Raw genomic sequence first — 24,817 nt, 5'->3', positions numbered from 1 at the left:
CTTTTTTCAGAAAGGAACGACAACAAGCCTTTGACCGTGTGTTTCACCCGACTTTTAATTAAGACCACATAATTCCAGACATCGCAAGATTGAGTTTGGTCTCGAGGTACAAATAGCGCTGCAAAGTAACCTTGAACACCTGAAGCAGTTTTTAAAGATTTTAAATTGTAAAGAGTCCTTCTTTAAAGTACTTCCTTAGGCAGAGGAACACAGGTGGATTTTTCAAGTGACAACATGCTGAATCAAACCACGACAGGATTAGCCAAAAGATATGAAGAGGAAGGACTGAGACAAAGGGCAGGTGTTCTGGGAGTTCTGCTTCTGGGCAGTGGTTTGAAGGACGAGCTTATCAGTACTTCAATGGAGAAGCACACCCATGATTCATGTTTTAAAGGAGGGGGAACCCGAGGATACCTGAATGTCCCCATCACTGCCAGGTTTATAGGGCAGGAAGGTTCTGCCTTCCAAATCTGCACGCAAACCCTGGCCCCTCTCCATTTGTAAGCACTGCTCACAGCTCCAGAGTCAACACTCTCAACTTGTCATCAGATTTATACTGTCACAGAAAATGCATTATCCCTTCTCACGACTGTTCGTGAAAAATAACCAACAATCCAGTTAAATACCTCTTGCATTTCTATAATTTACGTACTTGTGAATGTCCCTTTAATAACATGAATAAGGGTGCCAAACACATCTGAAACTCATTATAATTAAAAGCATAATTAAAATACATTCAGATTAATAATTATAGCCAGAACATACAACTGTATCCCAATTAACATTTAAAACTTCTTCATTAATTTCAAATCATCTTGGTTTCTATTGGACAAGCAAGTAGATCATATTTACATTAAAATACTGAAAAATATTAATCATTGGGGTTTTATCATTAATAGTTGTAACACCGCAAGTCTGTCAAAGGCCATTTGCAATATGCTACACTTGTAGCAAAAGCTTGGCAGGAAACTACATGATTCAATCTGGTATTTAAATCAGACAAAAACAATTAAAAGTGTTCCTAAAGTCACAGCCTTAAAACCAAATAAAACAGCATTCAAAATGGTTTCACTTGTAAGAGGAAAAGTGACTGGGTTTTTGTTTAAGCAAACACTTGATTCCTTTCCCACTGAATTTTACAGCTGTCCCATCAACAAAACCCTAGCCCTTGTTATTCAGATTGCATCGCTAGGTACCAATTTTATTTCCCACAGTTTGAGAGAAACGTAAAGCAAGAACAGTCACCACTGGAAATGTTTCCAGGTGGGAAACCTGCACACAGTCAGTAGCAGTGAAGTCATCAGGCAATATCTGGCTACATCATTTACCAGTACGCGTGCTTCTGAGGACAAAGCCCTTCCTTTGTCAGATAGTTGGCCAAAATAATTCATATAAAACTTAGTATTATATCAAGGAGGTCTGCAAAGCACTTAACGTAGAACTTTCAAAGGCTCCAAGTACACTGAATGGATGAGGACCGAGGCGGCCATGCACCCACGGCACTCCTCCACTGTTTGCGGTGGCTTTTATGGGCAGGTCAACACAGCAAAACCAGAGGAAGCATCGTGGAGCTCCCATCCGTGGAATCGAGAGCAAGAACTGAAGACACAACTGTATCTGACTTGACAGTAGTATCTCATTAGAATGGTTACATTTTTTTTGAAGATATGCACATAGATGCTAAAAATTACACATTTTATATAAATAACCACTTTGTTATATATAGTCAGTGCCAGTGTGACTTGGGAAAGTTTGTACCACCGTTCAGGTGCTGCCTGCAGATGCTGGTTTGGTCTTCCGCTTTTTTCTTCCTATAATTTCTTCATCAAATATTTCTCTCTCCCTGAAAAGAAACACGTTGAAGTTCTGTAGTAAAAATAATCTTAACATATTAAACAGTTCACAGCATGTTACAGTAACTTGGCAAGAATGCTTCCCACCTTTAATAATTTTGATACTTAGACAGTGAGAAAGCTTGCCATAACGAAGGGAGGATACTGAACTCTCCTGCCCTTATGCACAACACTTTTCTGTATAAACAGTAAACTAGTAAGAAAAATTCAGAGAATACTAAAAATAAAAAGATACCTCTTGCTCACAGATGGTCCTTTTATGTACTTCTCCTCTGCCTTCTTGTAATCAATGTCATCCACAACAGAAATTGCATAAATGATGGCCTATAAAAGTATTTATTTAAATTATACTTGTGAAACAAAAGATAAATTACAACCAGTGAATTGAAACTGTCTCAGCAGATGAGCACATTTTCAGAATAAGGTTCCTCAACCACTTAGAAAACTTGAAGTTACTTGTTGTTTACCTGAAGGTCTTAAATAAATAATAAAAATTGTCCTTTAGCATTCCCAGAGGAGTATTTTTATAACCAGATTAAACTATTCTTCATACTAATTTTGTTTCTACAGAAGTTACTAATGCTCTCCCAGGTGAGCTCCTAGGAAGAACAATAACTATCTAAAAGCACAACTGTTAAAACAAACAACCCACCCACCCCCCAACAAAGAACCCAAGAAAACCCAGAGATAACTTGCCAGATTAAAAAAAAAAACAGCCAAACAAACCACAACACAAAGCTTTGAAGCATTTTGGAAGTAATCAAAATACAGCACAAAGCAATCATTCTGCCTTTAAAAATATCACACTACCTAAAGACTCTCCATTCTGTGCTAACACACAGCATTTTGAATGACACTAGTTCACATCTCAGCCAAAACCCTGTCAGCCTACTAACATCCAAAGCACCCACAGGAAGTATGTAGCTATTAACCCTGGGGCTTTAGTTAGTTATTTACTCCAAGATGTAATGTAAACGTATTTGTTCTCCGATTACTAGCCAATGAACGTGGCTTAAGAGCTTCCTGTCCCAAGTTTAGTATTCTTCACCCAAGATACACACAGATCAGCACAGCTCCGTGGCCCTGGAGCAGAATGGACCATGACCCAAGTTGGTGGGCAGACCGGGGAACAGTCCGCAAGTCATTCACCTCAAATCACCCAAATCTAGTGTTATTTACTTAAACATGTACTTTTCTCAGTGTTTCGTGTTTACTTACTTCAGGCAAAAGGACGTCTGAAATAAATTTGATTCCATCTCCATTTATTTGATGCAGATTTTTACTGTGTGTTTCATGATATACTTCCTTCAAGTAGTTCACTACAAGGTCTAATTGTTCTTCATCCTCTAAATAAGTTTCAATGCAGGTCACATACTGACTTGAATTCAGGAATTCCTTGAGCCAGCGGGATTGTTTTCTGCTTTTCAAAATAGCCAAAAGATGCTCTTCAGCCCCCTTCATCTTCACTATAAACTCCACTATCTTTTTATTCGCTTTATCTCTAGCGGCTCTTGTTCTGTCAGGAAGAAGTTTCTTGGAGGGTTTCCGAGGTGAAGTTTCTTCAACATACTCCTCAATATGTTCATCTGCTATGTTTGGAAAGGTCATTTGGACTAAACCTTGATAACCTTCCTTTCTGACTGGGTAGCCTGAAAGAAAAGCCACAATCATTCTTACTTAAATACACAAAACAAGAAGCTCTCTTACATGTGTATTTACATACACAACTACAAAAAGGGATTTTCTTGATAAAGGAGTTGGTTTTCTTCCTCCCCTACCCCACCAAATATTGTCTTAAAAGACTAGGGAGTTGAAACTCTGACAGGAGTTCTGAAATTAACTCTCTACAACACAAAGTCACCAGTTACCTGACTGCCTTTAACAATCAACGTTTAACTGCTATTGTGGGACTGAAAAACCTTAGGGCGCAATAACTAGTAATTTTAACTGTACCCCCTCACTGGGTCCAATGCCTAACTCAAAACACACGTAAACATGAATGCTAAATTTAGTAGGTAAGAGGAGAATACAAAAGATCATATATTCACTTACTGATATCAGCAGCAAAATATTCCAAGAAGGATCCCGTAAAAGAGTGACAACCTAAAAAGCCCAAACCAGGGTTATTTATCAGTTCAATTAAGCCTATGAAACAAAGCTGACAGTTTTGGCATTATCTTTTTTCTGATGTACATCAGGACACATGACATTATCCAACTCATCTACTTACCTACTCTAATGCGATAATCAGAAATCAATCGAATACACCACTCAATTTCTTGGCGATAATCTTCCTTGGCTTGTTCCTACAAAAAAAAAAAACCAAAAAAAACCCAAACACAAAATAGCGCCATTTACAGTCCTAAAAAACCAAAACCAAAGTAGCCCATTGCACCTTTTAAGTCTAGGACACTAACCAGGCAACAGCTAACGATAATCAATCAAAGTTTACTTGTCATCTTCTGTATTCTCCTGAAATTCAACTTCTGCCATCACTTTGTCATGCAGCATGAGAGCTGCTTAGAAAACTCACAAGTGAGAACACAGCAAGAGTCCTCAGCAACGCCTGCCTCCCACATACAGCGGTATTCTGAGCAGCAGCCTCACCAAGGCAGAGAAAGGTGTCAGGGGATCCCCCTCCCATATTATTCTCCACCTTGTGCAGCATGAATTAACGTTTTTTTGGTTTTTTTTTTTTTTACTTTGTTGAATAGAGGGAGCGAGAACAGACAACTGTGGAAACACCCAGACCAGCCCACTGCACCACACTCCCTCCCCCCATCAGTTATACATTGTATATACAACTTGATTTTCCCAACACATGTATAACTTATAGTTACATGTAGTACTTACTATGAGGTGTTGCTTTTCTTTACAATCAAAGTGCTTCAGATTCTTAAGAGGTACCAAGAAACTTGATGAAACAAAGGAACATGTTTAGGGAAAAGAGGCAGTTCAGTTGCACCTCTCTATTTACTGCAATTCTACATCTCCCTGAAAACCAGATTTCATAAGGAATTCAGGAACACTGGTTTTACTAGTTTCAGTTTTCATAATAAGCTAAAGTTATGGAATCTTTTAACAAATGAGAAGTACCTGTTTTTTAAAATAAAACTCAAGGCAAGCCTTGAGTGTTTCCAGAAAGTTTAGGTACCGCATGTAAAACTCACTAGCTGGGTCCCCAGCCCTTTTTTTTCTTCCTGACATAAATGTCAGCTGTTCACAAAAATGCCAGCCTGTCCCAACTGGCAGCATTAAGCATACCTGCAAATCCCTACCTTACTTGGTCCCTCCTTCTGAGATCAACCTCAGTTTTCACTGACAGTGTAATTGCCCTGTACCAGGAAGAGAGTACAGGACACCACGTAAAAGAAACTGAATGTTCGGGACGTGATTAGAATCCACAGCACTTACCCTTTTGTCTTGTAATTTGTATTTCCTTCTATTAAGAGCACACATGCCTTTCTGTATTTCCGCTTCACATATTTAACCTTTTGAAAGGATAGCCTCATTAGCAACCCAGAATCCTAATACTCTTACAAAGCAGAAGCATTTTGCATAGATATTATACAATACACCCCATACTTAATTTTTCATATTTGTTTAACTTCCTTCAAGTTTGAAGTGGCAAGAATAGCAAGTTACCCAAATGAAGCATTTTTTGTTAGTGCACAAGGGCCCATCCTCCTCTGTTTGCTGGGTGCAACAACCCTACTTCACGATACAAGACACAAAAGCTCAGTAATAGTCCTCTGCTCCAATATAAACACATGTGAACTAACCACTTTTCATTTTTTACATGCTTTTGTCACATGCAAATTTATTTTTATTACCTTTGGAACACTTCTACTGGAAGATCTTTAACATTACCAGCTCTACACAAGTCAAGAAGGGCAAAAGATACTCAAGCACTCGGTAAGCTGCTCCTTATCAGACCCCTTGCAATATCACCCTAAGAAGGCAGTGAGCTGTTCTTACCACTGCTGGCCAATAAGGATACCTTCGCAATTTGCACCAGACCAAAATCCCTTCTTCAATTGATTGTGGTTCTATGATGAAAAAATAAAGTAATTCTTAAAAAACCCCAAAAAACAAACCAGCCAAGACAGTTGGCTCACCTTCTCTTGTCAGCCTCCTTCTAGGAGTTTCACTTCAATACTTTTACAGGTTTCGAGTAAGGTGACAGAACGCCCACCTCCACACCCCCCAAAACACAGCACAGGTAGCTCTGAACAATGGAACTCAGAAATGTCAACCCTAGGGCCTTGCCCAGTTTCACAACAATGTGCATTCCATTCTGTTTCAAAAAGCCTTTTTGGGGCATCCAGGAAATGCATTTTATTCCAAGCCTGAACAAAGTTGGATTCACTTTCTAGAAAGGTCAGGACTCATTACCATAGCTCATTGGCAAACTAGAAGCACACCCCCCCCTGAAAGAGCACACCAATCTTGGGTAAAGAAGTCTCACATAAGTACACAGATGTGTAAATCTCACCTTGATGTGATAAAACACTAGGAAGTTCCTCATCCTCCTCCTCTTCATCTACCAGAGCCGAGAGACAAAACAGACTCTCTGAGGGAAGTGCCTCTGAGGGCAGGTCAGACGATTCCATCCCTGTGAACAGCAACAAGCAGCAGCGTTCGTAAGGGTGGGATGGTAAGTATCAGCTTCAGACCAGGCGAAACACACAACTGTGGAAGTGATTCCACAGCAGCATGAGTCACTGTAACGCAAGGATCAGTCACACCATACACACTCTCAATTCTTTGCCTAGGTAAAAGCTTAATTATCTGAATTAAAAAGGGAAAGGAACAAGAACGGGCTTGTTTCAGAACTCTGTACCAGCCTGTTCCTTTACATAACATCATTTCATCTCAACACTAACCAGACAGCAGCACAGAAAAAAACCTAAGCGTGAAATTAGCAGGTCCTCTAGCAAAGGGTAACGATTACTGTTAATTACAGTTTTTCAATGCAAAACCCTGAACAACTCTGGACAACCTAAAAGCCACACTAACCTTTAGCCAGGACTAAAGCGATTGCATTTTTAAGTTCTCCAAAACCTAAACCAAAAGGAAATATTCACAAAAGCAATGCAACAGTCCAAGATGAGCAAGAGTGCTCGACTATCAGATGGGATGTTTTCCCTTCCCCCAGTGATCTGCCCACCTTCATCTTCCTCAAAGTCAGGCAGCTGAAACTGCTTCACTTTATTCATAACCATGTATAAAGTTTTCTTTTCCTCCTCCTTACACAGAGAGGGGAAGCTCTCAGAACACATCCCATGGCTCGAAGACCCAGGGCAATTCGTTTTTCTGTACGAGGACACAGTTGCACTGATCTGCTGATCTCCATCATTCCATTTTAAACTCACTGGCTTTTCACTTCTATTTAATGGCTTTGCTAGACTTTCACTGTCGTTATTGATGCTTTTTTCATAATCATCCAAGGCACTTTTACAAGAGGAATCCAGTAATGTCCTCCTAGGGTCCCCTCTGCTGTTTGCCCTGCGGACAGGTACCACCGTGCCAGATGTGCAGGGGACAGACAGCAGAGACCCTTCCTCAGCAAGCAGCTGTCCTTGATCCTCGGGGAAATCATTCCTACACGATATGGGTGATCCTGCACCTCTTTGTCCTTTTCTTCCTTGCTTACTTTTTTCCTCCTTTGGCACAAGGGAGACTTCATTACTCGTTTTGGACTTTTTCAGTGAGCTGGGTTTGGTTTTTTTCTGTCCTGGTAGTGATTCTGATATTTTGCAATTTTGACTATGTGACTTTGATGTATTGTTCAAGTCCCCAGCACCACATCTGGAAGGGTCTGTTCCACTTTCATGTGCTTTAGCGTTCTCCAAAATGACAGAACCTTTCTGGGTTTGTTCTTTTGTATCAGTCTTCAGGCTGGGGTTATTTTCTTGTTCCCTTTTCGTCATTCCAGAAGCCTTAGGCTTTGGCTTGTCTTTGGAGTGAAAAAGCGATCGACAGCTACGTAAGTGGGTAGATGAGAGAAATTCTGCATTGTTCTCCTGGGATAACTGAGTATTCGGTCCTTCTTCTGAAGGTGGTACTTGTTTGGCCGAGTCATTTTGATTCAAAATATCCAGGGCAATTTTAAGAGAACGGCGATATGTCAGTTCTTTGACAGCATCACTTGAATTATTGTTTTGATCTGATGAAGAAGAACATGCAATAAATGCAATGACCTTTACTTGTATATAAGAAAGAAATAAGTGCATCTTTTATTTAAGATGCAACTTAACACTTCAATCATCCATGATTCTTAGGCAAAATATATAGGGACACACAAAGCACAACCTCCCAATGCCCTGTTTTGATGGAAATACAAGTTTCTCCATTCCTTCCAACACATTACATAAAGGAAGAGCAAAAGTAGCTGTGATCCCATTTAGTCTATTTTCAAACTTTATGAACTGAATGGCAAGAGGGGAAAAGAAATGCAAAAAACACCCCCTTCATAAATACATAAGTGCAATATATAACTACTGCCCACCAGGCTAACTACTTGTGTGTATTTTACACAGAGAATATAAACAAGGCAGCAAATGGTTTGACATCTCACTTAAGTTAGAGGCGATGTTTTCTATACATTCTTTCTTCAGCGGTACAGCATCTGCACAGTTCACACTAATCCTGAAAATACAAGAACACGGACTGAAAACATCACACTATTAAACCCCACCAACAGCACGACACTGCCTTCATGTGGCAAGAAATTTGCAGTACTTTTCCCCCCCCACAAAACCTGTATTTGTTAACAGAAGAAAAAGAAAAAAAACCCACCCACATGAAGAATGCCTGAGCATTCCAAGATAAGCATGTTATTTATAGATGTTCCACAAGACAGTTCTATGACCAGCTCTAAAGAAGCAACGGGTTGTGGGTTAGCTACCTGATGCTTCTGTAAATCAATGATTTCATTTCACAGGTATCTTTGGATAAACAGATTACTTTTTCTTTTTTAAATGTCTAAGAGTGCAAACATACACCAGTAACAAGGATACTTAACTGTTCTGCCAAGCCAACTATTTCAACTTTAAAAGTCTCCTTTGCATTAGTAACAGATGTTTTCCCAGCAACTCCAGTTTTGCACAAAACCTACATTCAAGGGAAAAATATGCATTTAAAATCCTTGAACAAATCTCTTAGAATATAGGACAGGTCTGAGATAAAAATATTTTTAGTATGAGCAGCACAGAACAGACTGATATTCCATGGCATCTGAGTGCAGCATTAGGATCTCTACAGAGTAGCTCTTTTTAAAACTATGTATGTGTTTACTGGGAACACTTACTTACTACGCTGTTGACCCAGTATTAATTTATATCCAGAAACCTTTCCTCATTTGAAGATCTACTTTACCTTTGCTGGCCATAAATGCTCCTTCCACATGCAAAGAACATACTCTTGATCTGTCATGACTGTGTTTCAAGTAGAAAAGGAAAATTCCAGTGTGCTCTAAAGAAGAAGGGAAGAGTTACCCAACATTTAGTCCATTTTTGTCTCGCTTTTTTAAAAAGAAATGTAGAACTTGAACTGAAGACATTATTATCGTTATATATTGCTTTACCTTTGAGATCACTGGACTAATAGTCTGCACACATTCTCCAATATTTAAGTTCTAATAGAGTATCTTTCTATAGCCGTGCAACATAAGGTGGCTTTGCGGAATACGTAAGTGTAGAAAACACTGTCACAAACAAACAAAATACACTGCTGTGGGCTTGCACGTTCTGCAGCTCCCTGCTACCAAATCCTGCCAATAGACACCACTTGTCATATCCTACAAATGACACCATCCTGTGCCCATTGATACATGTAGTTTACAATCGTAAACCGAGTGAACCAGCTCCAGAACCCGTGCATGTTTCTTTAAGACATGAAAGGCTTTAAGAAAGGACCCATTAAGGAGAAGCAAATCTTCCCGTACTTACAAAGCCGATGGTTTAAGCTTGCCCGGCACACCGGAACGTGGTCCTGCCACTGAAACACAGGGAGAAGCAGATGTTACTACAGTGCTGAAGGCCAAGTCCCACGGGCTCGGGTAGGGACTAAACCCATGGCTGAGCGGCTCCGGGAAACCCCGACGCTCCTGCAGCTCCATCTCGGCCTGCTCCCCCTGCCCGGGCCGCCCCTGCCCCGGCCTCCCCGCGCTCAGCGCCGGGCCCAGCTCTGAGCGGCGCGGGCCGCGCCGCCGGGCCCCACCACCAGAGAAGGGCCGAAGCGTAGGGGAAGCGGGCCCGGCGCCCCCAGCCTGGGGGCTCCCACAGCGCTGAGGGGACGGGCCGCCCGCCCTCGCGTTTCGTCAGCCCCACGGCGAGGCGGCGAGGCGGCGAGGCGCCAAGCCGCCGCCGCCGCCGCCCCCCCCCTCCTCCCCCCTGCCGGTGCGAGGCCCCAGGCGGCCATTACCGTGCCCGAACCTAGCTCTGCGATGCCGCCCCTCCCACACCAGGCCACCGCCCTGGCCGGCTGTGCGCATGCGCCGTCCTCCCCGCCAAAGGCGACAGCCAATCAGTGACCCCCATTCGCGCTCAGAACGCTTCCTACCCGCCGCCAACCACACACGCTCCTACCAATCAAGACGTCCGCTCCTCCGATGGCTCCACCCCCTACTTCTACTATTGGAGGGTCGGGCCACACCCCGCCCCTCGGAGAGGCGGTCTTGCTCCTGGCGCCACTTCCTCTTCGTGACGCTGTGACGTCACGGCTCGCCTCGTTTGCGAGTCCTGGGCGGCTGGGGGGTGGAGGTGACGTAGTACGGCCCGCGCCGTGACGTCAGAGCGCGGCACGGAGCTCCCCCGGCCCAGGCCTCCCACCCCGGCAGCCCCCGAGAGGCCCGGGAGGCCCCGCGGCCTGGGAGGCCTCGGGCCGGAGCTGCTGAGGGGGGCGCGGTTCCTTTTCCCGCCTCCCCGGGTGGGAGCCAGCACCCCCCCGGGTGGGAGCCAGCACCCCCCCGCCTGTCCCTGGTGTGCTGCGTGCCCCGGGAACGGGCCCTGCAGCCGCCGTGCTCATCCCAGCACTTCCCTCGGTTAAAGGTCAGTTAAAGGCGCTTTTGTGGTTCGAGGTTCAATTACTTTGTAGGCCCCAGTGCCCCCAGTAGCATTGTCCCTGCTCCTGGTGTGTATTTACAACCAGATCTGTCAGCCCCACCATGCTCAGACAAACGGCTGTAGATTTAGTCACCCAGAGCCTGAAAATAAATTGTATGAAAAGGGGTTAAAAAAATCAGGGAAAAAAAAAACAGCCTTCAGCAAGCTGCTATTTGGCCCTGTCAGTATTTAACTCTTGTATTCCAAGAATTAACTGAAAACAGAGCCCACATTATGATGTTTGATATTTTATTAGTTGTCTATACTTCTTTATAAATACCTGCAATATCAGAAATGTCACCACTATACTGAAGTAGGAAGTTATTAAAACACATTCTGAAAACAGCGTACAGACCAAAATGGCATCTCCTATTAGTTTTACTCCCAGGAGTACATTTTTTTTCCCTACCTTTAAGTACCGATATTTGTGGAATAATGCTTTGTTGATATAAGAAGCAAACTCCTTTTTTTTTTCTTTTTTTTTCCTACAGTTTTCCCTCCAGTGCCTTCCATTGCTGACGACACTTTGTTACTCGCTGTTACCTCATTGATCCCGTATTTCCCATTATTCTGCAGAATTGGGAGTGGTCTGCAGGCAGGGCAACATTACTCAGCATTTCCCAGCATCAGTCCCTCCCTCAAGGGCTCTGAGTGTCCTCAGAACTCCGGCCTGGTCCTGCAAAGCGTTTAAGTAAGTATTTCATGTCAGAGGGTATAAAATAGTCTTTTAAGACCCAGGTTAGTAAACAACATGGTTAAAGATGTTCTGGCCCCACTGGAGAAAATGGGGACACATCATGGAGTGTGAAGGACAGGGTGTCACCGATAAAGACTGGCGTTCAGCACACTGCAAGGTTCAGCCCTCTATATTAAAAAAAGGAGAGAAAACAACTGCCCCTCCTGCAAAATGCAAAGAAAACCAGATAATTTTCCCGTCGCTGAAGCATTCTCCCATGTTACCAGTGCCTGCTTTCTCCAAAGCGGTATCTTGCTGTGCACCTGTTTCCCCACTGAAGGTATGACCACTAGTTAAAAAAAAGCAGTGCATTTCTGGTTGAAACATTTTTCCAATTAAAAAACCCTCTTGAACGTCCAGTCTCTCCTTTGCATTCAGCTTCACAAGCACCCTAAACATAAATGAGCTTCATACAGTATGGATCAGCCCTTATACATAGTCTTTATGATTTCTGCTTGTGCTGTAAATAAATATGAAAGTTGTGTTACATTTGCCTTCCTGCCACTCTGATTACAGCTCTGACCTGGTGACCCATGCTCTGTGCCAAGCTGGGTGTCTGTAATTGCAGCTTTCAGCTTCATCAAAATTTCGGTTTTTATTTGCCATCCCTCCTTGATCAACTGCTTGGTTCTGTGTCCCCATCCTGGAAAAATGAACCTCGTCTACAAATTTCATTCTTCTCCAGTTGAGATTTTTTGCCCAAACGCACTGTTATTAAGTGTCACGCCCAAACCGTGAGGGTTGTGGGTCATGGCCATTGCCCCAGGATAGCAAACCTCATGCTATCACCAGATCACACCAGCTGTGACTGCAGAGCAGCCGCCCGGCTTTCTGTAATCCTCCATGTGTAATATGGCTTTTCCTGTCTGATTACTTGTTCTGTATTAAAATCTGCAGATGCTTTTCCTGTGGCTTGGTAAATAACTGCCTAAAAAATTTCATTAGTCTTAAAAAACCGAAATATGTATAAACTCATTGTCCTCACTCAGGAAACAACAGCACCATTACAAAGGCTCACAATGTGCCGTAGAAAGAGTTGCATTGTTCTTCATCAAAACTCATGTAAATCCTAACCTGGAGTGCCGACGCAGAGGCCAGATGAGCCAGCATTCCTGGTTCGTGACAATTCTACCACCATCACATACCCACAGCAAGACCGAACATGGGCACAAATGAAATGGGAGTGGAGCAAAAGCATAAATCAAAGGTTGTCTACCATCAAGTGATACTAAAGGAACCACCGGCAAACACTTTTTCTCCGATAGGATCAAACAGCTGGATTCAAAGGCTCCTCCAAACTTTGTCTAATACAGCAGCAAACCTACAGCTGGCTCTGGTAACAGCGGCTGTAGTTGTAATGTCGATGGTCAGTGATAATCCAGATGCACCCTCTCCCCTAAGCAAATAAACCCTTGAGGACTATTTACAGGAACTTACAAAACTCCATCAGAAAGACAACTTACTGCCTTTGTAGGGAAGGTGAAAGAAATCCTTTTTCTGCTGTTTGCTCCTCGTTTTTTAAGCCACTTGGGACCTTTTCAAGCCACAGTGGCCCAAACTGTTAATTTGTTGGAAGACAGAGTCACCAGCCTTGTTTCCTCAGTTGAGTCCGTACAGACACACACTCACAGCAACCAGGTACGACTGTACTGGCAACAGGACACTAAACAAGGATGCTCCACATGACAGACCACAGGCTCCTGATGCACACCTACACTCAGGGCACTTCTGTGCCCCCCATCTTCCTCCACTTCTACCCCATGCCAGTGTCCAAGGGTCAACAGGGTATTGCTTGTTGAAGCCGTGGCAAGCCGGCAGCAGCGCCGAGCGCTTTAGCTCTCACAGCCGGCGCCATTCACAGAAACCTTGGACACGGCAGGGCAGTCACTCTGGAAGGCATCGAGGTCCTTGGTAGCAGTGGCTTCAGGGCTGGTGGTCCCTGTTCCCTGGGGTAGACAGGTGCCCTGGGGACCTCCCTGGCTGCGCCCGCTGCGAGAGCAATCATGGTGCCCGTGGTTGCCCAAGCGGCTGGAAGCCACCACAGCTTTCATGGCAGCCTGTTGCAAAGGCATAGCAGCATTAGCAGTTATTGGTGTGTTTAGCATGCTTCTCTGCTTCGATGATGTTCCCAAGGCGCTTGAGCCCCCAGAGTGTGCAGAAGGGGAGATGGAGCCTGCTCCTTCAGCCACATTGAGCTGGGAAGGCCAGCCCTTCACCTTGGGCCAGGCTTTTTCCCAGCTGCTGCTCCCTGGGGACACAGCTGCACAAGACACTGCTCCATCATCCTTCAGCCCCCTCCCTGAGCTGCCACACATCACTGAATGTTTATTTGCTTGGGGCAGGGGATCATTAAAACCTAGCTCTTGGTGGCCCCAGCTGTTCGTATGAGGGGATGCAAACACAAGCCACCCTGGGGGTCACCAGGACTTTTTTCACCTTACCTTCAGTTTCCGCCTGGCATTAAATTCCTGCAGTTTCTTCTGCGTGCTGTCCATGTGAGCAAATTTAGCGGCTTTCCCAGTGACCCAGGGATGCTCCAGAGCCTGGTAGACAGTCAGTCTCTTCTGGGGGTCCAAGACAATCAATTTTCTGACCTGTAACCAAGAAAAGTCTCCGTTCATCAAAAGCCTCTGGGTTTGTTATTTCACAAGCATTGATCTGAAGCCTTCACACTTGGCAGCCATGAGAGCCCCAGTGCTGGCTCACTCACCAAGTCCTTGGCGTTGAGGGAAACCTCATCCCACCATGGGGATACAAACTCGTAGTCGCAGGTGAGGATGCGGCTGTACATGTACTGGTCCCCTCGTGGGTCAAAGAAGGGCTCGAAGCCACAGAGCCTGCAAGCACAGGAGAGAGGAGCTACAAGCTGCCACCTGGGCCCTGCGGCGCAGCCGTGCCGGTGCTTCCCGGCTGCTCACGGTGAGCTACGGTGGAGCAAACCATTTCGCCATTGCGGTTTCACCACCCACAAGGCCCCAGCAGCGTTACTCACAGGATGTAGGTGATAACGCCCACGGACCACATATCCACTTCAGGGCCGTACGGGCACCCATGGAGGATTTCAGGGGCTGCAAGCAGAGTTTGGGGTTCAAATGCACGGGTGTGGGGAGCTCCTGGCAGCACAGCCACGGTGGGAACCTCACAGTTGAGGAAAGACCTCCTGGGCACCAGCAGTGTCTCCTGAGCCCAGCACAGCCATCTGCCATTCCTGCACTGAGCTGTGCATGGCCTCAAGCAGGGAGTCTCCCTCCCACCCTCCAGCTCTTCCCTCCTGCTCACCGCAGTACCCCGGTGTCCCGCAAATGGTTTTCATGGTGTCCTGTTCATCCACGATCTTGGAGAGCCCAAAGTCACCTTAGAGGGACACAGAGGGGAGCAGTGCTGCCGTCAGGGAGAGCCATCATTAACCCACCTCGTGCCACAACCCCCTGGCCAGGGCCCGCAGCAAACCCACCAATTTTAAGGGGTGCATCGGGGGACAGGTCTGCATAGAGCAGGTTCTCTGGCTTCAGGTCACGGTGGACGACTCCATTTTTGTGCAGATACTACAGAGAAAAAAAAGCAGGGATGCGGGAAGGAAGGGAAGGGGCAGGGGAAGGCTTGTCTGCCTCCAGCAGAATTCAGGAGGAGGCAGCAGCAACTGGGGACCCAGCACAGATACGGGACCAACTCACACCACTAGTCCTTTGGAAACACCCAACACTTGCAGTGCCAGAGCTGCTGGCGTGGCTGCGGGGGCACAGTAAGGACATTTCCCCTGATGAGCTCCCATTTTTAAACCCTCCCATTGCTATAGAAACCCCATCTCCAGCAGACCTGTGATGCAGAGCAGCGCTGACCTTCCTCCCTCCTCTCCTTCATCCCACTCCAAATGTGGATTGGAAGAGGCGTCTCCATCAGTGATGCCTTTGGAGGCCCAAGGGCAAGTGGGCAAATGCCTCTCCCCAGGGGTACCTGGGGTGGCTGCAGCTCTGGGTGCCTCTCCCCAGGGGTACCCAGGGTGGGTGCAGCTCTGGGTGCCTCTCCCCAGGGGTACCCGGGGTGGGTGCAACCCCTCCAGTGACAGCCCTGAACCACACATAGGACCTCCTTGCTGGACCACCCCGAGGGGCTGCTAGAGGGGGGGGGAGGAAGCACACTGGGGACATGTTACCGAAACAGCTTCCAGGATCTGCTTGACCACGTGGGCTGCATCCCGCTCGCTGTAGAAACCCCTCTCCACGATCCTGCAGTCACACAGGGTCAGCACCTTGCCCCATATGGCCCTCCCTCCCCCTCCCTCCCCCAACCATGGTGTGCATCAACCCTCTCCATCCTCATCTTCCCCCCCCCCGCCCCGCCCAGCCATTAGGGTGGGATACATCCCCCCTCGTTAGGAGCCAGTATGGGGATTGCAGGACCAGTTGTACCTGTCAAAGAGCTCTCCTCCTGTCACCAGCTCCAGGACGAGTGCGATCTCAGAGGGCGTCTCAAAAATCTCCTTCAGCTTGATCTGAAAGGGGCAACAGGAGGGATGCAGAGGCTGGGGGAAGCGTGTGGCCACCGGGCTGTCAGGGGTTTGTTGGGGCAGCCCCGTACCACAGCGTATTTCCCTTCTTGCCTTTGGATTTGTTTGAATGTGATCTTTTCTAACTGTTTGCAGCAGTCCACGATGCATTAAAGATGGTGCTGGGAACAAGAAGAGACAGGCACACGGTGCCTTTATCCTCTTCAAGCCTCCAAGCATGTTAGCCGGAGGAGGAACTCACCAAAAGCTTTTTAATTTTGCGGCTTCATCGGCTGTGCTAGCACCTCAGGTACATCCATCTAGCCCTGCGGTGTGGGAGCGACCCCCAAAAGCCCTGCCTTCATCCCTCCTGGGATGGATCCTGCTCATCTGCACTTGCAGGGATGCGGGAGAGATGCACAAAGCCCCAAGGGACTGGGACTGGGGCCCTCGGACCCCAACAGGTACTTTTGGAAATGTCCCTTTGACCATTTTGCAGCAAAGAGAAGTGTTTTTTTCCTGTTTTTTAGCTCCCACATGAGGTGAGGTTGTTTGCATGAGACCTTTGTGCCACTGCAGCAAATCTGGAATTAACAGGTCTCTCTTAAAACTATGTCAAAATGCAAATTTTTTTTTATTATTTTTTTAATGGAAAACTGAGAATTTCATGCTTCTTAAGACTTTTGTGACACTGCAAATTTCATGGGGCTTTAATCATTACCTTCATAGGCTGGGTGACAAGCCGTGATACCCCGCAGGGTGAGAGACACTATGTGGCAGCTTATTGCATTATAATAATACACGGAAGCACTATAATTTTCCTATTAACTTCAAAAGTTTACAATCCTATTATCATCTGCTGTTGAGGTTAGTGCTGAACGATAGCGAGCGCATAGACAGCACCAGCGTAAATAATGAAACAGAGCATCTCTTCTTCAAAAATAACTTGAACTTGGGAGTGAGCGGAACCCTACAGAAAACTCGGTGATTTAAATATTAAAACTGTCCAGCTGGTTCCTCCCCCGCGTCTCCGTGGTGCTGCTGCCTGGAGAGCAAAGGAGGAGGGAGGGCAGAAATTGAATTTTCTGTTGCATTTCTGATAACACATCAGAGAGGAGCCTCTCTCCATCCATGGTTGACAACATCTGAGCATCCTCCTGGGCTGCTCCAATCCCCATGCTGGCTGTTGTCCCTGCATCTGCCTAAATGTCCTGGGATAGGGAAAGCATCTTTGAGAAAAAGGCTGGAGCACCCAAGGCAGGTCCATGCTGAGCTGGCCAAGCAGCTTAGGGACAGCCCGGCTGTCATTGTCCCCGTTTTGAAGATGTTTTGGACTTCTCTTGCTTTCATCGCTTTGCATCAAGGCTTTTGACAGTGGCAGGTGGGCAGGACATTGCATCCACGGCGAGCAAAGCCCTGGTGCTCCAAGGCCAGTCGATGTGCACTGGGGTGGAAGCAGCCATGCCCAGGGTTTTGAGTGATGCTGGGGGTGGGGGTGGGCGGGTGGGGGGAAAAGGCAGCTTGGGCAGCAAGCAGCCAGCGGCGAGGTGATGTCCCAGTGATGTCCTGGCCGCAAAATCAATTGGAACGGGATCTGTCGCACCCCCGCAGAGCCAGCACTCAGCACCACAGCAGCAGCAGCTGCCAGGTGGCTTTTTGCGTTATTTCTTTAACTCAGGTTGTCTTCAAGATGCTTTTGCAATTTGCTGGCGGAATTAAGCAGCCAGGACTATAAGCCTTTTTGGCAGGTGGAGGGATGGGGGGCGCAGAGCCCCCGAGCTCCCTGCCACTGCAGCGGGTTTGACACGGCAGCCCCAGCTCTGCTGACACCAGTGGTGATTAGATCCGCTCCTGGGCGTTGCAAATCGTTCCAGCCGAGCTGCCGTTATCCCCCAAGCGCTGAGCAAGAGAAATGGTGGCTGGCCACACCAGGATGCTGCACCCAGCACCCGTGGCCCCATCCTCCCCTTTTATCTCCCCTTGCAGGATTCATTACAGATGGGCAATTTTCTATGGTATTCATTTGATCTCCTTGTTGGAAATTGCTTACCAAATGGAAATCTCAAGCCAGGGGATGGGGGGAGTGGGCCTGGCCCTCGATATCAGAGCTGGGAAGCTCAAAGGCACTGCAAGATCCGGGAGTTTCGTGCGGCAGCAAGCGGGGAGTCACCATGCCATGGCACGGACTGGGCATCTGGAGCCTGTCTGCGAGGCAGGGAGGGGATGTGGGATGCAGGGAGGGTTTCCCATGGGGTGGTGAGTTCATCCCACACCGAGACAGGACGAGGACAAGAACATCCCAGCCTTTCCCTTGGCAAAGTCAGGCTCCCCGGCTGCCCATGGGCAGAGTGAAGGGGAGAGCCACCCCCAGCAGCCACACCAACCCGACCCGAGCCGCGAGCTGCACCGTGAGGTTCCTACTTACGATATTGGGGTGCGAAAGCCGCAGCAAGACCCCAATCTCTGTCCTCACGATCTTTTTGTCGATCTAGAAAGCAAAGGCCACACAGAAGTGATGTTACCTGTGCTGCCAGGTCTGGGTCTTCCCACCCCTGCCATGCAGAGACCCCCCTGCCATCGCTCCCTGCAGGTTCCCGTGTCTGTCCCAGGGCCCATTTCCCCAGCAGCAGCAAAATACACCAAGAACCACCCCCCACTGCTGCACCCCCAGCCCAAACCCCAGCACTTTCATCCATCTGGGACCCTCGGACCACAGGAGCGATGCCTGGCTGACAGCGCCATGTCCATCCGAGTGCCAAGGTGCTTTGATGGTGGAGGAGACCCCCACCCCTAACCCTGCAGCCCCCCTGCCCTGCCAACACTCACCGTTTTTTTCAGTATCTTGGCAGCGTAGGGGGTGCCCGTGCCCTTCTCCTCGCAGCTGTACACCACCGAGGTGGCTCCCCTGCGGGAGGGCAGAGGGTTCGTGAGCCTGCCTGGGTGCAGCCAGGACAGAGGTGGGGGTCCTGGATCACCCCATGCTCCCCACCATGACCTTTGCCACTGCCAGGCCCTGGGAGCTCAGCCTGCGTCCCCCTCCCCACGTCACTTCCAGCTTCCCTGGGTAAAGCCATTTCAATTAAAACCAAGTCCTACAGGGGGGTTAAATCTTTAGGAGCCTCTCACCCAGAGGACAACCTCAGTGGGGTCTGCAGGGACACTGCCAGCATCCCCATCCTGACAAAGCCACAGCACATGGGGCGACCCCATGCCACTGGGAAACCTCCCAGGCAGGTTAAACCCCTCCAAGTTCCAAGAGGATCGTTCCCGTTAAACCCCCAGCAGTGCCCTCAGCTGCCGGGGATTTTTAGATCTAGTTAATAACGTTCTCTAACCACTGGACGGTGAAATCAACCCACGGCTTCAGGCCATTATGGGGCTTGTTTGCAATTTCCTCTTCACTGCCTGGCCCCTTGGAGCAGATTAATTTTTGCCCCCAAGTAATCGGCCACATTTTATTGCTCTTTGGCTTTGCTGTCTTCTGGGACTGAGTTCATACTCTGCCTTGAGGCATCCTCACCCGCTCGTGCCCTTGGCCCAGGCGAGCAGAGACACCAGAAGACCAGCCCCATGGCAGACACCATCTTCAGCACCAAAATCTCCCCCGAGACTGAGAGGGCTGCAAGCGACCTTTTGCTGCAGCCCCACACGCTGAATGCCCCAGCGCTGCCCGTGCTCCCCAGGGTGCACTTGTGAAAGAGGGATTTGCTTTCAAAATGAGAGCAGATTTTGCAACTCATCCAGCTGAACTTGGGAATCAGGTTCCCATGGCAACAGCAGAGCCAGCTACCAGGTACCATGGGGATGCGGCGGGGCCTGAGGATGCTGTGGAGTGAGTAAAACTGGGTAACGCTAGACTTTGGCCATTTTCAAAGCATTTTCTTCCTTTTGCTCAATGTTTTCTATGAAATTTTATTTTGCAAATGAAAAGCGATTTGGAAACAAACTGCTTAGGCTTGGAGGGGAGAGGTGGCCGTCACCTTCTTCTCCAGCTCAGAAAAATGGGCAGAAGGCTTCAATCTGAATCCAAAATGGCAACACTGCTGCTGTGACTGCAATGATAACGCACTTCCAGGGGGTGAAAAAGCCACAAGTGTCTCCCCTGGCTGCGGCAGCCAGGGCTCAGCCCACGGCAGGCACGGTTTAAACACACTGGAAGGTTTAAAGCAGCAGCACCCTGCCCTGCCGCTGCCTTTCTGCACGCAGCGGATGCCTGGGTATCCTAATTTTCCACCCAGCCTGGGTGTGGGTGCAAAGCCCCTCCTCGTCCCTCCACCCCCTTGTCACAGCTAAATCCCAGCCTGGACCTGGTGCCTCTCACCCTCCTGTAAGACTTTTCCACATGGACAATTTGCAGCCTGATTCCCGCTAACAGGATGGTTTGGAAGCCCCCAGCGTGGTGTTTCGGAGGTGCTGGGGTTGCTCCGTGGACATGGTGCAGCCTGCTGTGCCCACGGTGGGCTGCCAGCTGCCCCTCACACGTCCCCAGTTATGCCAGGGGCTGGATTCACACTGGCATTCGCTACACCCTGGTCCCTCACCCCACCACCCCCAGCAGCCGCCGCTGGCTGCTGCTTAAGGCCTCAAATAAATATCTGCAATCAACCTTGACTGTGACAGGAGATAATTGCATTTGCTTTACAGATGAACTGGAAAATGTCAAACAATGGGATTTGCCAAGAGAGCCTGGACTGGTGGCAGGGGCACGTGCAGGCTGCCAAGCCTGTGGTGGGGAGGATGGTATGAACCTGCAGCGAGGCAGGTACGGACCTGGAGCTGGATGCTGCTGCCCACAGCCACGAGCAGCCCCCAGCCTGCTCCATGTCACCCCTGGGGCACGGCAGGCCGGGTCCTCCCTGCTGGCACGGCAGCGCTGCCACCTCACGCTCCCTCCATCTATCCCTCGCTCCCTTGTGTGATGTCGGAGCAGGGTCTGACCTTGTGGTCCCTCACGGTGGCTCGGGCAGCATCAGCGCATCGTGGCAGAGAGGCACTAAGCAAAAGCCACGCACAGCAAGCAGGCGCCCACCCACCCCGGATCACGTGTGCCCAGCGCACTGGGCGTGCAGCTGGCTCCGAGACCAAGCCCAGTTTGATTTAAACCTGCACGCTAAAACTGGGTGGATAGAAGGATGGTTGAAAGGGGGTCCAGGAACTCAGCGCCTGTCCCTCTGTCCTACACCCATCTGTGCAGGGCCACATGCTGCCAAGCCCTGCGGTGACACTGGGCACACCTCGGTAAGAAGCTGTTAATACCTCCCTTGACCAAAGCTGCTGGTTTTTATGCTCAGAGGCTCCCCTACAGATGGCTGAGCCCACCACCACCAAATCCATCTGCTTCGGAACCAGGGCTCGGCAGCGGCACTGCCTCCTCCCTGCCGGCACAGCCCAGGGTCCCCTTCAAACTGGGCTGTCAAACTTTCCTCACAGAGGTTCCCAGCACGCCCTGGCACCCCCAGTGCCCTGGGGGCATTGGGATGCTCACTGCCCCTTGTCACCTGCCCTCCGGTTGGGACCGCTCCAAGCACAGGAGCTCCTCAATGCCAGCATTGCTGCTGGCCTGCGCAGGACACGGGAGCTGAGCCTGGGCATCTTTGGGATGCATTGTGGCCCCTGGGGCACTGGCAGCATCCCCACGGGCACTGGGCACCAGCCCTGGGCTCCCCCAGACGCTGCAGCCTGAGGGGGTGGGAGATAGCTGAGCTGCCATGGAAGACAGCAGCGCTTGGCACGGCATGTGCCAGTGGTGAAGGCAAACCCGCCGAGGAAGCAGAGATGGGTGCTGCCTTCAGCAGGATTCAAACACATGTCTCCTGCCAGTCCCAGGGAATGACACACAGCACCTGGGGGACCTGGCACACCAGCCCCACTGTCCCCTGCCCATGAGGATTTACAACAGAGCCTCTAATAAATAAATGACAAGAGCCTCCACCAAGAAGCCGTTGGCTGCTGGGGTGGCTCCCCTCTGAGCCACCACACACTGGGACACAGCCCAAACCCTCGGCAGGGCTTTCCAACCCAGGTGGGACAAAGCCAGATCTGGGAATAAATTCCCCCTGGGATTGTGTCCCTTTGCTGGGGCTTGCACTGCCTGTCCTTTGCAGGGGGCTGCTCTGGAGGGACCCACCATAGCTCCATGCCATGCCAGGTTCATCATCCACCTCCCCAAAGCCTTGGGCTGCTCGAAGTAAGACAGGTCTCACACAAGCCCACTCGCCACCACAGGGGTGAGAAACGTAGAGATCTATGCACACAGGGAACCTGGGCTCCATCCTACAAACCTTCAGTGAGTGCTGCCAAAACCACCGCTGCAGCACCGCAACACAACCCAAGCCCCAGCTGACACGTCAGGGAAGGGGGTCCCACAACCCACACCCTTGATCCATCACCCCCTGCATCCCTCCATCTGCCTTCATTCTTCCCTCCACAGCCCTCCATCCCTCCTTTCATCCCTCTCCCCACCAGGCCAGTCCCTGCCCGGATTAGGACACGTTCCCATGCAAGGGGGGGCTCCTGCCCGATGCTCCCAGCAGCCGGTACCGTCCCAGCTCAGGGCCCACGACGTAGAAATCTTCCAGGGCTGTCTTGCGGTGGGACCCATCGATCCAGTACTCACTGCTGGTCTTGGAAGAGGGCATGGTGGGCCGGGGGCGGTGAGCTCCCGCCAGCTGCTCGGAAAAGGAGACCCAGACATCGCCGCAGCCCCCCCCACCTCGCTGCCCCCACGCATGCAAGCATCCAGATGGCCCAGCAAAAAGCAGCACTCGGGATTATCAAGCATGATGAAGTTGCAGCCACAAATCTCCTTCCCACCAAGCACGTATGCTGCCTTTTCAGCGATAATACCTCACGCCTATGTTGTGTGTCGTGCCCCCCCTCCCATCCCGCCCCAGCTTTTCACACCAGGCCTCCCATGGTACCCCCTTTTCCCACCCCATCCCCACCTTTAGGGGCTACCTCAGCTTTTCAGAGCCCAGCAGGCCAGACGCTGCGCCCAGGCTGTGCCCCATGGAGTGGGATGTTGGGGGATCTGCCCACTGATTCCTGCCATCACCCCCCAAAATCACCCCGACACCAAGCATGCCCCCTTCCATGGGGCCCCACCGCCCCTTGCTTTTTACATCCCCATGAATATTTGGGTTGGATTTGGGGAGCCGGCACGTACCATTAGCTGCGGTGTCGCTGTGCAGTGGAGCTGTGTCCCCCTCGGTGGTCCCTCATCCCCAGAGCGGGGCGGCGGTGCAGAGGGTGGATGCTGGGTGCAGGGGCTGCTCAGCCCCCCCCACGCCTGGGTGCTGGCGCTGTGCCCGGCTGCAGCCCCCCCGGGCCCGTGCTGCCAACGGGCAGGCAGGGCCCCCCCTGCTGCTCCCCACAGCAGGGGGTGTTAGGGCGCCTGGGCGGTGCTCAGCAGCGTGGGGATGAAGGGATGCAGGGGTGGAGGAACGCAAGGATGAGAGGATGGAGGGATGGAAGGATGGAGGGATGGAAGGATGATGGAGGGATGGAAGGATGATGGAGGGATGCAGGGATGGAAGGACGCAGGGACGGAGGGATGCCGGGAAGCGGGGGCGCAGGGCTGCAGGGAGAGGGGAAGGAAGGTGGGGATGCGGGGACGGGAACCCTCCCAGGCAGCATCACCGTCTGGCGCCGGTTTCCCGGCCGGCTCGGCCGTGCCACCCCACGGCCCGGCGCCGCCACTGCACCGCGCCCCGCCAGCCCCCCGGGGCTCCAGGCTGGGCTCGGGGGGCGGCCCCACGCCCCCGCCCCTCGCTCAGCCGCTCCCCATCACTCGCAGCCCAGCGGCAGGATCGGGCCCACGGCGGGGCCAGGCAGCGGGGGCACCGCGCCGGATCCGGCCCCGAGCACCCCTCGGGGACCGAGGGACCGATCCTGCCTGCATCTCGGGCAGCACCCACAGCACCCACACCCGGGGAGGCTGGATCCTGCCCCGGCCCAGGGAGCACCCAGAGCCCGGCATCTGTCCCTGTCCTGGTCCCGGTCCCGGGGCGGACGCGGGCGCTGCCGGGCGCTGCCGCACGGTGACGCCGTCGCCCACCGGATGGGGGGGGTGGGGGGGGTGAAATAGGGGCGGGAGGGGGATGGGACTGTGGTGAGAGGGGGAAGGGGGCAGGGCGGAGCTGGCATTGGGGGGAAGGGGATGAGGGGGCATGGCAGGGGGCGGGAGCTGGGGGATAGCGGCTGGGGGGTCGGGGTGAGATGGGGCCAGGGATGGGGTGGAACTGGGATTGGGGCTGGCCTTGGGATGGGGCCGGGAACAGGATAGAGATGGAGATGGGATTTGGGATGGGGACAGGGTGGCACCAGGGATGGGGTGGGAATGGGGCCATGCAGGGGTCAAGGCGAACGAGCAGGAGGTGTGTGGGTGTGCTCCGTCCCCCCATCCCCCTCCCCATCAGCCCTGGCCGGCAATGGGGGCTGCCCTCACCCCCGGGTGAGAGGGGCTCCTTCTCAGCCCTGCTCCCTGAAAAGCCAGGAGCAGATTTTTATGTTTTCCTGTTAAAAACTGGAAACAGGAGAAACATCCCATGGGGCAGCGACCCTCTGCGTGGGAGTGATGGTGGGGCCCCAGGGATGCTGCATGGCCCCCCCACCGCCGCAGCTCGGGTGGGAGACC

At 50.4% G+C, this 24,817-nt stretch overlaps 2 protein-coding genes and 1 long non-coding RNA gene across 6 annotated transcripts; 1 reads left to right on the top strand and 2 right to left on the bottom strand.

Annotated features, from left to right (window-relative positions):
* Positions 1-37: 37 nt before the first annotated feature.
* On the bottom strand, positions 38-10,348 carry PWWP3A (PWWP domain containing 3A, DNA repair factor). Of its 4 annotated transcripts, none has more exons than XM_056336845.1 (15): positions 10,281-10,348; positions 9,806-9,854; positions 9,234-9,329; positions 8,881-8,969; positions 8,434-8,504; positions 7,024-8,022; positions 6,349-6,468; positions 5,832-5,902; positions 5,268-5,344; positions 4,707-4,767; positions 4,084-4,159; positions 3,906-3,956; positions 3,072-3,502; positions 2,089-2,177; positions 38-1,843 (listed from the first exon to the last, which is right to left on the bottom strand). In XM_056336845.1, the coding sequence occupies exons 3-15, from the start codon at positions 9,288-9,290 to the stop codon at positions 1,765-1,767; spliced, it is 2,271 nt and encodes a 756-aa protein (XP_056192820.1). In that variant the 5' UTR covers positions 9,291-9,329; positions 9,806-9,854; positions 10,281-10,348; the 3' UTR covers positions 38-1,764. The 4 variants fall into 4 exon arrangements, with proteins under 4 accessions (XP_056192820.1, XP_056192823.1, XP_056192821.1 ...); XM_056336848.1 differs by having other exon boundaries at positions 7,108-8,022; XM_056336846.1 differs by having other exon boundaries at positions 10,292-10,333.
* A 449-nt stretch (positions 10,349-10,797) lies between these two features.
* Positions 10,798-12,185, top strand: LOC130148374 (uncharacterized). Its single transcript, XR_008821546.1, has 2 exons — positions 10,798-10,906; positions 11,452-12,185. It is a non-coding gene; the product is annotated as an uncharacterized LOC130148374 (long non-coding RNA).
* A 148-nt stretch (positions 12,186-12,333) lies between these two features.
* On the bottom strand, positions 12,334-24,163 carry LOC130148371 (calcium/calmodulin-dependent protein kinase type IV-like). Its single transcript, XM_056336854.1, has 12 exons — positions 23,348-24,163; positions 22,723-22,850; positions 19,009-19,087; positions 18,608-18,670; positions 16,106-16,188; positions 15,850-15,922; positions 15,151-15,241; positions 14,976-15,050; positions 14,689-14,764; positions 14,407-14,533; positions 14,138-14,290; positions 12,334-13,753 (listed from the first exon to the last, which is right to left on the bottom strand). The coding sequence occupies exons 1-12, from the start codon at positions 23,348-23,350 to the stop codon at positions 13,529-13,531; spliced, it is 1,176 nt and encodes a 391-aa protein (XP_056192829.1). The 5' UTR covers positions 23,351-24,163; the 3' UTR covers positions 12,334-13,528.
* Between the last annotated feature and the right edge of the window lie 654 nt (positions 24,164-24,817).

Source organism: Falco biarmicus, chromosome 4 (genome assembly GCF_023638135.1).
Source record: "Falco biarmicus isolate bFalBia1 chromosome 4, bFalBia1.pri, whole genome shotgun sequence".
Classification (NCBI taxonomy): Eukaryota; Metazoa; Chordata; class Aves; order Falconiformes; family Falconidae; genus Falco; species Falco biarmicus.
Note: the sequence above shows the minus strand (reverse complement) of the source record. Positions and strands in the feature narration are given on the sequence as shown.

Coding starts and splice junctions, on each gene's coding strand:
- PWWP3A (XM_056336845.1), bottom strand. CDS start 9,290: ATGACAGATCAAGAGTATGTTCTTTGCATGTGGAAGGAGCATTTATGG. Junction 5,903..6,348: donor TAGTGTTTTATCACATCAAG/GTGAGATTTACA, acceptor TTTTCATCATAG/AACCACAATCAATTGAAGAA. Junction 4,768..5,267: donor ACAAATTACAAGACAAAAGG/GTAAGTGCTGTG, acceptor TGTTTCATCAAG/TTTCTTGGTACCTCTTAAGA.
- LOC130148371 (XM_056336854.1), bottom strand. Junction 14,534..14,688: donor GGCGTTATCACCTACATCCT/GTGAGTAACGCT, acceptor CTGTGCTTGCAG/GCTCTGTGGCTTCGAGCCCT. Junction 14,291..14,406: donor CCCTCAACGCCAAGGACTTG/GTGAGTGAGCCA, acceptor TCTTGGTTACAG/GTCAGAAAATTGATTGTCTT.